The 18,322-nt window shown below is 35.6% G+C and overlaps 1 protein-coding gene across 4 annotated transcripts in view; it reads right to left on the reverse strand.

The window, feature by feature from the left end:
* Positions 1-18,322, reverse strand: part of gnas (GNAS complex locus) — a 43,006-nt gene that overhangs the window by 19,138 nt on the left and 5,546 nt on the right. For 2 of the 4 annotated variants that reach the window (XM_051896232.1, XM_051896233.1), the window contains exons 2-5: positions 10,645-10,717; positions 8,872-8,926; positions 8,659-8,778; positions 1,386-1,483 (exon numbers count right to left, since the gene is read on the reverse strand). In XM_051896232.1, coding sequence (XP_051752192.1) covers positions 1,386-1,483; positions 8,659-8,778; positions 8,872-8,926; positions 10,645-10,717 — 346 coding nt within the window. Of the gene's footprint in view, positions 1-1,385; positions 1,484-8,658; positions 8,779-8,871; positions 8,927-10,644; positions 10,718-12,912; positions 14,251-18,322 lie in introns of those variants that run through there. The other 2 variants (XM_051896234.1, XM_051896235.1) reach the window with 2 other exon arrangements.

The raw sequence follows: 18,322 nt of genomic DNA on the forward strand, positions 1-18,322 counted from the left end.
ATATAAAGTTTCAAAACAAGCGAGTCGCCTAGTAAATAATAAAGAGGAACAACGAAACATTACAAGCAATAAACAAAGAGTGCTTTCAGAACATTTACCTTTCAAGAGCTGTGAGTGATTTTTCACTTTCTCAGCTTTACGGTTGTTTGATTATTACTGATGACATAGCGGGAGGTCTAATAAGCTGCATCCAGACTATGCAGAGATCTCTTTTGAAACATAAGAAGTTTCTGTCCTGTATGTTTAATACTTTAAGTCATTACTGACTGTGTTTATATCAATTTCGTGTCATAAAAGCATTTTGAGAAGCAAGTACATTTAAGCACTAGTCGCACACAGCTGCATGCGCAAGCGCGCTTCACAAAGCGAACGTGAGAATTTGAAATCGAAAGCAGCCTTCTGCCAGTGAATTTCATATTTTAATATATAAGCCCACAGCATTCCAAACAACATAAATGATGCCTTCGTAGAGCATTAGTAAGGAAAATAGGCCTACCGGCGGGCGAGACCACAAACTGCAAGTGTAACATCAAGCAAAGCACGCGTTTCTCACAGCTCTCTCATACCCTGTGCATGCAATAAATCCCACGAATGTAATTTGCTTCAGCTTTTCCGAACTTTCCGAGCTTCACGCTCAACTTCAGTAGGAATTAATTAAAACTCTCCCTCTGCTCCGTGCCAGTGGACACGCACCAAGCACACGCAGCGTCATCGCGCATCGGTTAAAAACTAAGCTCATAATCAATCCAGAATCATTGCATCTATGCATCGATTTTTTTCTCCCACCCGTATTGTCTATATGCATGCTTATTTGTTGCTGTTGTGTTTTTTAGTAGGCGGTTTGTGCTCTATTAATTTGGACTGTTTCAATGCTCTCTGTGTTTGATTACTAATGCCTGTGTAGTGAGGCGTTGGATACGGTAGAGGACAAAAAGTTAAACGTTCAGCCTCGACTCCGTATTGTTAAAAGTTGTAAAGAGTACAAAATTAAACAAAACAATACAAATGCAAAATTAGAATTCATGAATATTTAACGGTATCCACGGTATAGCAAAATCTATATCATGGCACAACATCATACCGGTATAGCGCCCACCCCTACTGTCTAGCACTCATCAGTCTCTCTTTTTCACGTTCTGTCATTTCTGCCCTCATCGCATTTCTATTTCCCTCACTCTTGAATGCATAAATCAGTCCGATACACAGAAAGTCACACAGACCAAGTCAAGAGAGTCGAGTGCATCCAATCTCATCAACTATTACAAGAATATTCCAATATGAATCAGCTCAGTTGAAATTGTTCTCATTTAGCTTTCAAATACTAAAAATTCTGCACAATTAAAAAGCAATTCAAACCCAGCATTTAAAAGGATCAGAATACTCACTACTGTGCGCAGTCGATCAGTTGATATTCGTTGGATCTTTCGAAGCAAGCTCTCACCCCTTCATCCTGCCACAGGGTCTTTGTGTGTTCATAAAATTCCTGTTGGGAAGACAAGTGGAAGAGAGGACAAATCCATAAACTAGCTGTTGGAATCCAGGAAAATCTTTTACACCTCTGTAGTTTGGACGTGTATAATTTTTCAACATGTTTGTATGGTTTGCAAGAACACTTTAGAGCAGGGGTACTCAACAGGCGGTCTGCGGGCCACATCCGGCCCGTCAGCATTAAATTTGTGGCCCGTGTCATGCTAAATATGAATGTATTGTTATTATAATTTGCATTCAAACTGACCGTTAATATTACTTCGGTTCTTCCGCGTACACTGCGCATGACGTATTTTGCACGTGCGCTTTGAATAGTTTGTACACTAATTTAGTTGTCCACAAGGTATCAACACTGAAACTGGCCATTGTTTCACAGTCTGAAAAGAAATGGAGAAAACGGAACTACAACAAACACAATAGCTAGCCGTGTTGACGAGCGCTCGTGTGAGGGAATTAAAGATACCAGCAACCCTATTTGTAATGAGTAAAGACATTTTATCACACCTGTGTTCACGCACGCTATCAAATGCTTGAGACTGTGCGTGTTCGTTTAAAAAAAAAAAAAAAAAAAAAAAACACACCCAAATAACTTTATTTCTGCATCATTTAATGCGGTTGACACTCCTGAATCTTTGCAGTGTGCAAGTGCCCGATGGTCTTCTTAGCAGCATGAAAAACAAAACTTTTATTCTTAATGTCATGTAAAACGTAACGTCAATGTAAAGCAAGAGCTCCCATTCTCATTCGTGAGACTGTTCTGAACAAAAAAGGATTCTGGATTCTGACCTAGTTTAAAGGTAGAGATAATAATTAATTAATTAATAATAATAATAATAATACTAATGAAACCTTTGTAAAGCAAGCCCGAGTATAAATAGGCACTATAAAAAGTATTAAAAAGGTGCAATGGAGTATAAAAAGTATAAAAAAATTGAGCAACAGCCAGACCTGAAATTGCTTGTGTTTATTTGCTCAGTAATATTTTTCCTTATGCATTTGGGCCTTTTTTTCCCCCATACCCAGAGTATGAATGCATTGTTGCATTAAGAATACAGCAAGACAAACTATTAATCCTATTTTAGTGACATTTTTTTTTTTCATGTTCAGTGACACTATAAGTAGGACAACCATTGAAGGACAAGTAAGTACTTGTAAGTACTTGTAAATACTACAAATATTGTCTTAACTAGGCCTAAATAAAAGTTTTGCGATCCAATTGTAATTTGTAGCCCTTTGCATTTTATGTGGTTTAAATGCGGCCCTCTTGGCCTCCGAACTTGAGTACCCCTGCTTTAGAGCATGCTAACCTGTATAAACATAAAAACCGCCACCACTGACTGACTCTGGACAACATGTCAGGATTTTGATTTGGAACTTTTGCACGCAATACCAGATTCTGGTTTGGATTCAGATTCTACTTTCAACATTTCAACGATTTTGATTCCTTCACATTAACTTTTTTTTTTTTTGCAAATTTTAAAAAAAGAAAGGAGTATATTGTCAAATTGTATTTTTTTTTTTTTATTAAAAATGTCAGATTTCAACGTTATAAATAAAAAATAAGTTGTACAGGAATACTGGGGACAAAAATGACAAAATTCCTAATGAGGAATGTCATGTCTATGAATAACACACATCACGTGTACATGAGTTTACGAAAAATATTCTTGATTCCGAATCTGGTTTAAAAGTGAACCTAAGGAAAAATCCTGTTTCTGATATAGGATGTCATCAGCTCGTAATGAACACTGGAGGCCACAAGGAAACAAACGTTAAAAGATGTAGAAGTGTACTTTAAAGCAGGGGTTCTCAATTTTTGGGGCCAGGGACCCCTTACAGGGGAAAAGATTTTCCAAGGCCCCCCTTATAATTATAACAGTGATTAAGGCCAAAGGTAACGTGGGTGGGGGTAATTAACACAACATGCTTTTTCTCTTTTTATTTGTGCAAATGGTCTCCATCCTATGCACTTTTTAATAATATTATATTAATAATATATAATTTTATAATTTACCGTATTTGCACTGTTGAGAGAAAACACACACAGTTGCATCGGTGTTATAAAAAAAAAAAAAATAATAATAATAATAATAATAAAAAATAATAATAATCACATTTTATTATTAGCTTATATTCATAATGTAAAACACCAGTAAATAAAATTAACCGTTAACAAACATTATAAACATGTAGGCCTATTTTACTTCCCCTCACTCCATAACAAATCCTTTAAATTAATCGTATTCAGAACAAAACAAGAATGAAAAGTAACATTTATTTTAAAAATCAAGCCTAAACTAATTTATTTGAATTGAAACTGAAACGGGCGTTGAGTTTGCGCACCTCTCATTCGGTCCAAATGTTTCCATATTTGCGTTGTAACACTTGGATGCTAAACTATTATTTATGTAAAGAAGGCTTTGTACTTCAGTTAGGTCCCAATATGCACGCAAAATACCATCCTTTACATGCAAAGAAATAAGTTTGGAATAACAGAAAGTGATCGGCAGCGTTCTTACTGTACAACAGACAAATTAAATTAAGCAGAATAACTTTTTATAAGTTCGGCTGACTGCATTTTATTTTAACAGGCTGCGATGTCAAGTTAGTAATGCTAGAACTGATATGTTGTGTGTGTGAGAGGCACGATCGCTTTCATTTTAGCAGCGGAAACAACTTAATACTGTCATTTATGGTCATACAGATAAGAGTAAGACATTGTTCAAAATGGTAAAGTGTCTATTTTTGTGTGTGTATATTCAAACTAACTACAAAATACAAAACATGCTTTTGTAAAATAAAGAAAAAACACACAGGATGTGTTTTCTGCTGTCTCGATCTCCTTGAACATCTTTCTGGAGCATGCCAAAAATGAACCACACAGCAAATACTTGATGCACAGACATGAGAAATAGATCTAGAAACTTTTAAATGCCTATTTCTAAAAGTCTATGTTTTGATTACTTGACGTTAAATGCATTATATAAGTCACTTTGGAATATAAAACTTTTCACATAAAAAAAACATGACTTATAGTCCGGAAAATATGGTATAGCAAATTATTTTGCGGACCCCCTGGCTATGGGTCACTGACCCCACTTTGAGATCACCTGCTTTAAAGAAAAAATTATTATTTAAAAAAAACAAACAAAACAAAGCCAAAATAAATTACTTCATTTTACAAGCTGTAGAGGACAATATTAGAGGTAGATGTTAGCATTATATGCATCAGCTCAGCTCTTCTGCTTTGTCCTTTCGGACAACATGCATTTAAAAAAAAAAAAAAAAAAAAAAAAAAAAAACACCAAACAACGTACGCACTTCATGTATAACAAAAGCCACATTTATAGAAGAGTTCAAGACAGAACTAAACGATTCTGACCGCCCACTGCAATTCAGACTTGGTGGTGAAATATGAATGAGCATCTGAAATGAAAAACTTCCAATCTAAGCAGGACACAGTCAGAACTGTCCCACCTTATAAAGCTGTTTATATGTAGTGCCTATGTTGGCATGAACCCGAAGAGTAAACAAGCTGGGACAAAGGATAAGTGACACCGTAGTCCCAACAGGGAACGTGACTTTGTCTCGCTTGATCTTTGTTTGTGTTTGGAAATGGTAGCTTTCACTTTAGCACAACTCCTTTATCATAAAGGAGTGCCACTATGCTGTTAAACATGTAGGAAAAGAGCCACACACTTGAGAATCACGCCACCCACCAACTCTCACTGCTCTTACCTATTTTGTGGATATCTGAATTTTTGTATCATTACAGTATATTGTTCTCGTATGCTATTATATAATCAAATATATTTGTTAAAAATAAATTCATACTTTCATATACACAAAACATATGCTTCTTTGTACTGAACAAATGAAAAAAGGGCCTTCATTTTATTTTTAAAGGGGTCATGAACTTTTTATTACTGTTGTCTGAGGTCCACTTATGATGTTCGCAAGATTTTTACATAAAAAAAACAACATAATTAACAAGTAATAGACTATTTTCTACTATGTTTTTGAGCTTGATCATGAAACACTTGGAAGTAAATGTCGCAATGGTTGGGTAGCAGTGCTGCATTTTAAAATAAGTTTCAATGCCCCGTCAGTCCATGTGTGGAATTGTTTTCAAAACTTCCAATGTGGAAAAATGGCAACCGGAGAGATTCAGCCATACATTTTTGAGCCAGAGTCTGATCCCGAATCACAAGACAACAAACCGACTACACCTCAAATACCAAGGATACTCCAGTCTGTGAGAGCGCGGTTAAACATAAATATTTTTATTAATGTTATTTATATCTTATGTATTTGTGCGATTGTTCTAATTTTTTTATATTATAGTATAATCAAAAGACACTACAGAAAGTTGTTAGTCAAAGTTCAAATATTTACCAACAATGTGAAAATTATGCGTATTACATTTGCTTTATAAGTATTGGTTGTGGACCCTTCTATGATTTTGGTTAGAGACATACACATAATCAGTGCATCAAACGATCTGTAACAAAGCAATAATAGTAGTAAAAACTTTTTTACTCACATATGCATGTTGAGCATATGTGAGCCAATATAGAGAGGCAATATATCAGAGCCAATATAGAAGGCACAGCATAATTTTTTTTAATTTCAGTCTCTCTGCAAATCCTGCATCGAACTGTCTTGTTTACAAAAGAATCCGCGATGAAATGAAACAGAAAAATGCACAGGGTCTTACGCGATCTACAACTTTATTAATAATGAAGTTCAACCACGCATTCCTAATGTTGGAATCAGAAGGAAGGTTATGCAGTGACTGTTTTTCCACAACCTGAGACAGGACGACATTTTTCACTCTTCAAAAGCATGTTTATCATCTAGTTGCTTGATCCAGTGTTAGCGTCACATATGTTATTTACCTACTACTTGTCATGCATGAATCAGTGGGCGGGGCTACAGTGGTAATGATGTACAAGTAGGCGTTGATCTTCTGCAGAGGCGTTCTTTTAAATATCTGACATATATAGTCATAAATCGACCTTCCAAAACGAGTCATTTTCAGACCTTGGTTTCTATAAAAGTTGTCATTTGGACTAACAAGGAAGTTTCCCGCAAATGTTTTGAAAACTCCCCCTACTTTGCTCCGGCCAGCGTAACGCAAATCGCTTTGTATCTGAAGGGCTACGCCGAACCCAGAGCTGCGCTGAAAAGGCCTTTGTGTCAAAAGCTCAAGGAAAATTTTATTTCTTAATTCATGACCCCTTTAAGTATTTTCACACAAAGAAATTATTTTGACACTTCAAAGTTTATCAGCAATTACAAGCAAAACCAACATCAAACTAAATTTAAAAATATGAATATAAATACATGTTTTAAATAATATAATACATTTAAACAAACTAAATGTAAATCCAAACAAATCTTAACCAAAGCCGTCACAAATAATAATTGATACTTAAGTAATGTTCTTTATACAGAATCTTCACCAGAGGCATCAGTGACGTAAATAATGTAAGTGAGGCGCATGAGACAATAGTTTTTGATGAATAAACACAACTATGATGTTTTGGAACTATGAAAACAATTAAACACTGCAATATTTCTTCTACAACATGCTTAAGGTAGGGCTGGGGAATATAATGAATATTCATGATATTTGAATTAACCAATATAAGAACAATATAAATGTAACAAGTATAAGAACATTATAAAAGTGCCTCAAATTTAAACTTTAGTAGCTAAAATGGCATTAGAGTAACATACTTTGAGTATTTCAACTGTTTTCACTGGAGATTCTTACATTAAACTTTTGGAATGCACTTGTCAACAATGCCTGTTTGGTAAAATGACAGATCATCTTATTGAGATGTATAATGAGGAAATGGCAAAAAAAAAAAGAAAAAAAAAGAAGATATTTTTAGCTATTTTGCCCAGCCCTACCATGAAGAGTAATGCTAAAGCATTTTGTGTGCGTTTTTCTATTCATCTCATCTACATATGTCTTTCTCCCTGTCGTCATGCTAATACTCTTCACCAGTTTCCTCCTAGCTCGACAGCTTCACAGCTAGTTTTTTTTTTTTCTTTTAATGGAAATATTACAACTCAGCCATGCAACAGTGCTAAAATAGCAGTCATCTACAAACTTCAATGGGTCTTTATATCCTAAAATGACATGACTGAGTTATAAATGTCAATAATTGCTTTGCTTTTTATTTTTGTCTCTTGCTTGCAACACAATCAACCAGTCAGACTGGTTCCCAGTGGGCCCTGGGGCCACCGAGGGAGAGAGAGAGAGAGGGTGGGGCAGTATCTTCTTTGTAGTAATGTTAAAACTACAACCACTTCCTGCACTCAATTCTGAAGTTTAACAGTTAACGTTCAACTCAAAACCACGCAGCTATCCTGGCGAACCTGTAACATATCCAGTTTTTAGATGTCAAAAATTCCCTATTCATTGTATTTATAACCTAATAATTCTAGTAATGTTTACATAATGTAGCAGCTAACTATTTAAAACCTTGTCTAAACCAGCAGGTGAACCTATTTTTAAGTCCATAGGGCAACCAAGTTTGAGTCACCCGTAATTAAATCTTAAGCAGGCCCATTGGCGCAGGTCAGGGCGGCTCTCCACTCCCCTTTTCCCTAGACACATAGCACCTGTCTAGGTGATGAGGGAGCAGGGAGGTCCTGGGTGACAAGGTGTGTGGCTCAGGTGAGGCCCTCTTAAGGGAGAGTTTAGAGGTTATTACAAGTAATCAGTCGTAATGAACGCCACACCATTATACCTGAGAGTCACACGAACACACACCCACATTTCCCTCAGGTGGGGCGCTTTTTCAATTCACCTATGTGTTGTCCCTAAGCCAAGAATAGCTGCTAATTATAATTGCACAAAGCACACAAGGCCCTACGACCGAGGAGAACACTCAAAACAAACTTGTGGTGCGGTCTGACAAGAAGATCCATGACAATCAGCCCAAAACTAGGTGCATGTAACGCTCAATAGATGTACGTACTAAGCTTACACACTTCTTTGCCATTTCTACATTTACACTTGATCTATATTTAATAAAAAATGCTGTTTTTTTTTCATAATTAAATACGCCTGTCCATCTGAAAAGGGCGGAACGTAATACTGAGACGGTACACAGACTCAGGGGTGATGGGGTGACAGAATATACTTCTACTCACCGCTGTAAACTCAAAGTCCTTCTGATTGGCTAAATTGAGGATGTAATCAATTCGAAACTTATTTGCTGGACAGGCTAACTGGACTGGAGGTACCAACATGGACATTGCCGTCACAATAGTCTGTAAAGGAACAAAGATAATCACATTTTCAGTGCGTTCACGTTTTTACATGTTGAGATTATAAAGTTAAACTCAAGAACCTTCAACACTTACCTCTATAGCTTCTTTTATATTATTCTTGATGTCTTGAATTTTCTGTTTTTTCTCTCTGTAAAAGAAAAAAAAAACAAACAAACGATTGGTTACTTCAGATCAATTAATTTAGGCAACATGTAATAAAATAGTTTTAACGTCATAAATGGTATGAATTAAACAACAATGCTACTTAGAGGTGGACTTTAAACCAATTTTATCATCACAGTATGAATTATACATAAAGATATTTTTGCTGTAATTTCAACAAAAAAATTGTTTTATATTTATATTTTTACATGGTTATTTGTAACTATCAAATAATCATGTGTTGAAGTCTATGTTTGGATAATCCATTGAATTAAATACTTCACAAAGTAAGGTGCATCATCGCAATTAATTACTTTCTCTTTCTATTTTCTTCACTATAATGGATGCAAAATGAATAAATCTTACATTATATAACACTGGAATTAAACGCAAAAGACTTGAAACTAGTATTATAAAACTGACGGTTCAGACTCTCTTAATTCTTATTGGATGAGCTGCAGTGGCTTAAAGTTGTTATAGCCCTTATGTAGCCCCGCCCCTTTTCAGCTTTGCGCTTGTTGTGTTCTGTCCTCCAGATTGTATTTCCACAGCATGAATGTAAGATCTTACGGATTTATGAATGAACCACTCATTTTAAAATCTTCCCAGTCTACTGACATTTGTTAAGACATCAGCTTCAAACATTACAATGCTCATGATAACTTTCATTAACTCTACAATAAGTAAATTCACTTCAGCTAATTACTCTTCGACAGCGATGCCATAGAAATATGCAGAGCTACCACAAAGGCGGAAGTTCAAAGACAAAATTCTAAAGATGGCTGCACAATTGTTTCTCCTTCTACAAATCAGCCAAAATACAAACACGTCACGTGACCATACATAAACTGAATACCATATTAAATGCATGTAAATCACGTATTAGTACATGATTTGTGTATCATGAACAAGCATAAGTGGTATAGAAAAATCTCTAACATTACACAGCATATACCACCAAACCCTAGCATTAATAATTCTGTTTTCCTGACTTTTTCCCTGCTTTCTAGTAATCAAATTAGAACTTGTTTTCCAGTTGCTGAAACCACTATTGACTAATTCATGCAACAATTATTTATTTTGTCTTAATTTAAGATTCAAATTTTTACCAATGTCAAAATCCTGATTGTCCACATTTCTGTAGTATTTTTAGACACCTCTACTACACTGATCGAGGAGTAGATTATAGTATAGTAGATTATAGCAACTTTACAAAAAGTAATCACAAAACTGGTTTCAGACCAGCTAAACATTTCTGGATAGTAAACACTACTTATTGAAATAAAAAAGTCAGCATTTAATTATAATGGTATAATTTTCAGTGAGCAATATCCATAGTGCATTAATAAAAAGTCCTATCATGAAACAAAATAAAGCACTGCATTTCACAATAAATAGATATACACTAAGGTTATACATATATCACTCTGAAATACATCAAGAGAACAACACAATAACATAAAGCACACCTTCACCACATGACTTGAATTTCAACATCCTCCCAAATCTTCAAAAGGAGGATTGAGACAATCACCGAAAAACATTACAGCAAGACAAATTTGCCAACAAAATGGCAAACGGGGATTTGCTTATGCTCTATATCATATTTGACTGTATGCTATAGTTATGGACGCAATAAAAAACTAGTCTGAGTTTGACTTAAGTGGAATCAAAAAAGTACATAGATGTGAAAGCCATACTTACTCAGCATTGAAGCCATTGACATGTAAAATGCGCATCTGTTTGACTATGGTGCTTTTCCCCGATTCTCCAGCCCCTGAGAGACAAGCAAAAGAAAGATATAAATCACAAGGGATGTGGGAGGAGGGGGGTCAGATATCACCTGATTCAACAGGAATAATTAATTAAATTTCACAGTAGCATTTCTTTTAAATGACAAACTAAACATGGATTTCTAGCAGAAAATTCATACTAAAAATCCAAACCACAAACTGTATTTCATTTATTATTCCAAAAATCTGTGCACCAGATTCAAAAAATGTCATTAATAATAATGCCATCATAACGATCATATTCATAACCCCTTTTATATGGAATATCATTACTATGCAAATAAAATGTCGCCAATTTAAAATTTTCAAATAACCCGCACGCTTTATGAATCCATATTTCATATCACGCAAGATTTCAAAAAGATGCTTCATTCACTAATTTTAATATTTCATTAAATTATGAACACTCCAATATCACCAATCAATACTCTTGTAAGTAAACCTCAACTAAAAAGTAACTGGTTAGCTATCCATCAAATCAAATAGTGAAATGCAAAATAAAATAACATTAAGGAACTCTTAGAGCCATAGTTGTCAAACACTGACAGAGCTGAATGATTCTGCAATTTATGGTCAATAGCGCACAGTTGTCTGAGTTTCAAAGTGTTAACTTCTCCCCAGTACAAGCTACAGAAGCACCAAAACACCTCAGATTTAGGTTCTCAGTTCAGATGCATGATGAGAACCTCTTTATCAGAACACATATTCTGTTACCAGGCTCCAATTGTGTCAAACAGGCCTGTTTGCATACAGAAATTCCACTTTTGTGCTCCAATTACACTGGTACACATCCCTAAATCATATATCATTATGACACACTTCAATCATGGGTATCTAGAAATATACCCGTTTCCTCCCTTAAATACCAGACATTATGATTTAGAGTGCTTCACTATGTTGAATACATGGGATTTTGATTTAGAACAGAGTACTTTTAGGCCATGTGTATAGCTGAACCATGCTAAACAAACAGGCTGTTACAGAACTGGGTTTTATCAGACCAGTCTCTTAAACAGAGACTAAATCAAATCAAACCAATGTTAAAACATCTTCATGCCTGGCTACGAAAAGGCTATGAAACTGAAATGCTTGCTGATTATATCAGGTTCAAGGTAGCAAGGTAAGTAGAGTTAGTCTAATATGGGTTTTTAATGGCCTAAAACGCCAGTGCCGATATCTAGAGAACGGGGTGGCCAGCGTGATGCTGATATAAACATACTAGAGTTTAACGAAAGAAAATAAGACGAAGTAAATATCAGAATTTTAAATAATAAACAATTTTTTTTTACTGTATTTACTCAATTGACAAAAACATAAAAAAAACTGAAAATGTGTATCATTCATTCATTGACTATCAGTAGATTTTGGAAATAACAATAAGCGAAATTACCATTTCTGTTAATTGCCTGGCTAATACAATGGTCTATCAATAATCTAAAATATGAATGTTTAAAGCATTTGAAAAAAATATTAGCTGATCTAATCAGTTTCTGCTTCAAATTTAAGTGTAAAAATATAGGGGGGGAAATATATATGTCATCTCTTACTATTATCATTTTAGGGATACCCAGAATGCTAAACCATAAAATAGTACAATGCAAACAACCCTAGATATAAAATGTCAAAATGATTTCAAATGTCTTCAGATATACAGCATGTCAAAAAGCCTTAAAATTTAACCCAAAAAAAATGACGCATTAAACTTATTTCAGAAAAAAAAAGTTATTTTGTTTCTATCTATATGAACAGGGATAAGCACATTGCTACTTTAGCGAGATGTAGAAACAATCTTAAACTCATGAACATGTAATGTGTTTGGGAGTTTGCATATATATCTCAATGAGATAGTTGTAAATGAATTATAAAAATCAAGTGAGCCCAAATATTTCCATAATGCAAAACTTAATCAACATAAGTCAGATGGGAATGAATGGAGAGATTGAGCGCTGCTAGATGAAGCACCACAGGCCTCCAACCCAAGCCCCGAGGTGTCCACTACTACGGCACAGGAATCCCAATCGAAGCGCGTGTACCTACATCATTTACTCGAACAAATGCATCAAATTCACACAAAACGCTACGTGTGACAAGGCCCCGATGACGTCACACGCATCAGTCAGAGCGTCCAGCAGGAATTTGCAGCAGTGACAGAAGAACCTCAGCTTTCAGACCAACCTACCTAACAGTAGTAGTCGATGAGTTGCTCTGTAGATCTGTTTGTCTTTCTGGAGCTGTTTCTCTATCTTTTTGTTAGCTTCTCGCTGGGCCTTCTCCTCATTTCGCTGGTCCTCAGTTTTACTGTTGCCCAAACAACCCATTTTCCCGAAAACCCAAGAAAAGTTTTGGGGTGGGGGGGAGGTGAATCTACCGTATGAATAAATGATCCAAATTCCTTGATTGGCCTCCGATCAGAACACTTTGATGGAAAACCGGGACATTTATACTTGTATGCACATAACTCCCCTGGATTTCGTTGATAAGGACAGGGGAGCACGGGGAAATATGAAAGCTATGGGTGACTAGTATTGGCGAGAATAGGTGGTGGTGGTGGTGAAAACACTAGGCCGGCCTACAGACGGCCGAGTCCTGTCGAGCGCTTGCTGCTATAAAATATGAGATTTCTGTGTGTGGATGTGCATCCAGCGAAGCCTTCGACGTTACATGAATGATTTCGGCTTTCCCACGACGGCGATTTAGCAAATTTCCCGTCGCGAATCCATGGTCGGTTCCCCGATATAACGACCGACTCCTATTAAAATCATGAATAGCTCCACAAAACGCGATTCTTTTCGGTATCTTGCTGTCGAATCCGTTCGCCAATGCAACGAGACGGGCAGAACGAGATAGAAAGGGTGGCTACAAATTAAAAAAATAAATATTTCCACCAAAATGACGGCATGTGGATCATTCCGCCCTGCGCCGTGGCCGACATGAACCTTTTAACTCCGTTACGAAACGACGTTGTCTGCGAGAAAAATACGGTGGTGCTGCTGAAAAATCCCCCTCAGATTGACGCTATTTTCCCTCCTGTTCTGCTTATGGTGACTGATCGCTTTTTTTCGGCTTGTCCAAATCAAACGAGGCCCTTCGCCGTCTTCTCCGTTACTGTAATTTGAATTTCTCCTCACATCCGTAGGCTTTGCTTTGACGCGAGCGGCGATCCTTACGGTTCTTTCAACCGCAGATGCAAATGCGACCGATTCCGTCGATATTTTACCGGTTATCGCAGTCCGAGTCCGCTGTCAGGCTACGCTTTGTATCCTTCTTGAATTCGGGTGGTAGATCATGTGCATTTGGATACGTGAAGATAAATCCGATACCACAACGACAGCGATGGATTCCCTACGGACGGAGCGTGTTGAATCCCCAATTGTGGCGAATGAATCCTTTTCGAGGGTGTATTTTTAGCGATTATTTCCTTTTCTCAGTGAATTGTACATTGAGATAGATAGCGTTGAAGAGATGGGTGGGGCAAACAGCTCTCATTGAACGGGCAAGGCTAATCACATGACAGCGTCAGCAGAAAAACGTCAGCAAGCGGCGATTCTGCGGAGAAAAGGCGCCCTCTTTGAAGACATGAATCATACGTGATAAAGTTCGCGATTCCACCCGATCCATCTTTGACTACTGACAATTATAGCTGGTTATATGTAGGCAGTGCGATATACTCTTATGTTTAAAGTATAAGTCTCTCAACCACAGCTTCAACCTTAAATTATGTAAATATGCGCATCTTACATAGAATTGGGAACCGAGAACTGTTCCCGTTAAAAAAAACCCACCGGAGCCGAATAATAAATAATTTTAATCAGTTAATGGTTCTTGAACGTGCATACTGCATCCGAGGCGGATGGAACATCCCATTTAAATACTCTGACCAGTGTAGTTCGGTTCCCGAATGGATGGCTCTTATGAGTCGGTTCTTTGTTTTGAATCACTAACATACAGCGCGACTAGTGCGTTCAGATTCCCGAACGAATGACTCGGTTCTTTTTAGTGAACCAAACATTTATGAATCACACGGAACACTTACTGAACGTGTACTTAAACATACACATAATACGTTTTATTCTAATAAGTGGTATTTTATAAATAAAATAAGATATTTTCAAAATTATTTTTTGTGTTTTTAATTAATATGAAGTCAGAACCAATTCTTGTAGGCTATTGCTGTCTGAAAAGTCACCAAAAACTGTTTAAGCACACCTTTTGTAAAAACTGCATTAAATTTACTTCAGATTTGTTTTATCTGTTCTTTATCTGAAATGTTATGTAAATCCGAAATTCTCATCAATTTGCACCAGGCTGCTATGCAATACGAGCTACAGTTCTTCTTTCCACATAAAATGACTAATATTTAATTAGTAAAAATGACAAAAAGGTTGTTTGAATTTAAGTGTTTGTGGATAAATTTGTCCATACGTAATACTGAGGACTTTCAGTGAATGTTAATTAAAACTCCCCCTTTATGTAAGAATTACTGTAGTAACTGACACATTTGTGTGAGATGACACTTAATTATTAATCACTGCAGTGTAAATGAATGTAATTGCTCATAGGAGCAAAAGAGAGAGAATTAGTTACTTGATTTTCTTAATATTTTAAAAGTGCAAACAGTCTGAAGGTGTATTTTACAGCCACTGATTTGCAATTGCAAAAACATACAATAGCAACCAGAAGTAAATGCTGCAAAGCCATGTCACAACCGAAGGTGTCCGAGCTCACGTTCATTTACATGGTTAAAAGTGCTTTTGTTATCATTAAAAGTTTCCTACATCAATATTTAGGTTTTACTTTGTAAACTGAGTCCTTCTGCAAGTATTCTGTGATGATTATTTAATTGTTATAACATTAAATATTAAGATAAATCTGGATAAGCCACATTTTAAGCAACAAAGAAATGTCTAGATAACTTACAAAAAGTTGCGAATCGCCGCAAGCCTTAAATACCCTTTGTGATTATTTACTAGTGCAATATATGAAATTCTAAATCAAAAAACCAAAATAAATCAGAAACACTATAAAACAATCTATGGCACCAGCATATATCGTCTCAATTAATGACTATATTCATTAGACTAAACAGGATAGCAAGGACTTCTTATAGGGGTTTAAAACAGTTAATCTAAATTAAAACTAAATAAAATAATTCAGGGTTTTTTCCAAAATGATTTGAATAAAAATAGTCTGAACATATGCAGTGTATTACTTTTTAGTGTAAATATTATACATTACATTCATCAGACATGCTAGAAAGAAAATATACACCGCATATATCTGGCAATAAACCAGATATAATTTGTACTTTATGAAGTTTTTTTGTGTATACACCCCATGCATTGGTAGGTGTGAATTATAGTCTAGACATACAGAGCTGTTTTTATTATTATTTTCAATGTCAAGGCACTGCTATTTCTTTCAAGCTAGTAACAGTCTAAAGCCAAACACGTATCTGTGTGTTGACTTAAGTCATAGATTTTTCTAATAAATTTATATTGCGCCAAACAAATGCTTGAAATAGTGACAAGATAGCCAGAGAGTAAACCAAAGAATCAAGTATAAGAGATCATACACAAGTCAATGTGATGATGTCAACACATGAGAGATAAACTACTGTATAGCAGTGACCGAACTGGAAAATTACGTTTCATTGAGCTATTTTTTGACACACCATGGTCTATTTTTGATCCTTTAATCTTTGTGTGGTGTTCGGGAGCAGAGACTAAACAGACTCATTTGGTAACAAAGTCTGGTTTTACAGTGAGGTCGTATTATTAAAAGTTAAAAATCAACACAAAGTTAACTACACTAGCCACCATCTTCAGTTTCAGTGGACACACCCAATTAAATTCCATTCTGAGACAAAACCAAAGTTATGGTGATGCATGATAATGTATGGATAAACTGATAATTGGGATGACTCTTGGGTTTGGGTGATCTATCACCCAGAAGGTGGCAGCATTTCTCTAATATTTGATCTCCAGCAGACTTGTTTTTTGTGGAACACTAGGCCATTTGTGTCCAGAACTCTGTACGCAGTGCTGGGTAGTAACTAATTATATGTAATCTGGATTACGTAATCAAATTCCAAAAATTATATACTTGTAATTAGATTATATTCATAATTAGAGTACAGTTACATTTTTATTGATTACATGATTACCTAATATTCACAAAATGACAGTAAATTATTCATAATTTATTGATTCTTCTTTTTTTATCTTTTAAATGGTCCTTTCTAAGCCTATTGCTTATGTATGTTCAGAAAGACTTCCAGTTTTGTGGAATTACACAAGTCAGAGGCACACAGCATAACAAATAAAATATTTTTTTTCATTTTGATTGTTTTTATTTTTTAATTTTACATTTTTATGGTTTAATTAATGATTATTTTTTCATCAACAAACAAATCCCCAGCAGTTCCTTCACAAACCCCAGTTTGGGAAACCATGATGTAAATTAAGGTTTAAAGGGTTAGTTCATCCATAAATGAAAATTCTGTCATTAATTACTCACCCTCAAGTCTTTCCAAACCCATAAGACCTTCGTTCATCTTTGGAACACAAATTAAGATATTTTTGATGAAATCTTAAAGTTTTTTTTATCCCCCATAGAAAGCAACGTAAATACCACATTCAAGGTCCAGAAAGACATCGTTAAAATAGTCAACGTGACTACAGTGGTTCAACCTTAATGTTATGAAGTGACGAGAATACTTTTTGTGCACAAAAACAAAACAAAAATAATATCTTCTTTCCCCATCATTCTCCTACGCTGTTTGCATTCAGCGCTTCCAGGTTCTACATCAAATCACAGGCTCATTATTGGCCGGCTCCTGTGTCAGCATCACACGCATGTGTCGTGCTGCTCACATGAACAGCATCGGCCAATACTGAGCCGGTGTTCTGACGTGAAACATTTCTACTACTTCTCTGGACCTTGAATGTGGTAATTACGTTGCTTTCTATAGGGGAAAAAAACTTTTTTTTCTTAATTTGTGTTCCGAAGATGAACGAAGGTCATATGGGTGTGGGACGACGAGGGTGAGTAATAAATGACAGAATTTTCATTTTTGGGTGAACTAACCCTTTAGTGCACTTCATTTTGTAGATGACAATTTTTTTTTTTTTTTGTCTCATTTGCCAAAATTAATAATTAATTAACTAATTCAATGTATTATGTATTATTCTTGTTTTATTTGCCATAATTAATTTGTATTATGCATTATTCTGCCTTTATTTTGTATATACGTTGTATTATTTAGCTCTGTTTTAAGTTTGATCACAAAATGAAATAGGATAGAAACAGAACATATGCATGAGATGTACATACAAAGAAAAAGACATGAGTTTTGTAGTTCGCTGAAAAAGTAGAACGAAAAATGTTTTGCTTAATCATTGAATATTTAAAATATTCGCAGGGCATTCTGGGTTGTTCTTGTCCCTTCTTTAATATTCTATCTATGGGTTTTTTTCGCCCGTTTTGTCATTGGAGAGTAAGCGGTATATAGCACTGTTACACAAAAAAGTTTAATACAGACCTTTAACTCAGGACCTATTTGTGTTATGTCACATTACATAAGACAGTCC

This window comes from Ctenopharyngodon idella, chromosome 6 (genome assembly GCF_019924925.1).
Source record: "Ctenopharyngodon idella isolate HZGC_01 chromosome 6, HZGC01, whole genome shotgun sequence".
NCBI lineage: Eukaryota > Metazoa > Chordata > Actinopteri > Cypriniformes > Xenocyprididae > Ctenopharyngodon > Ctenopharyngodon idella.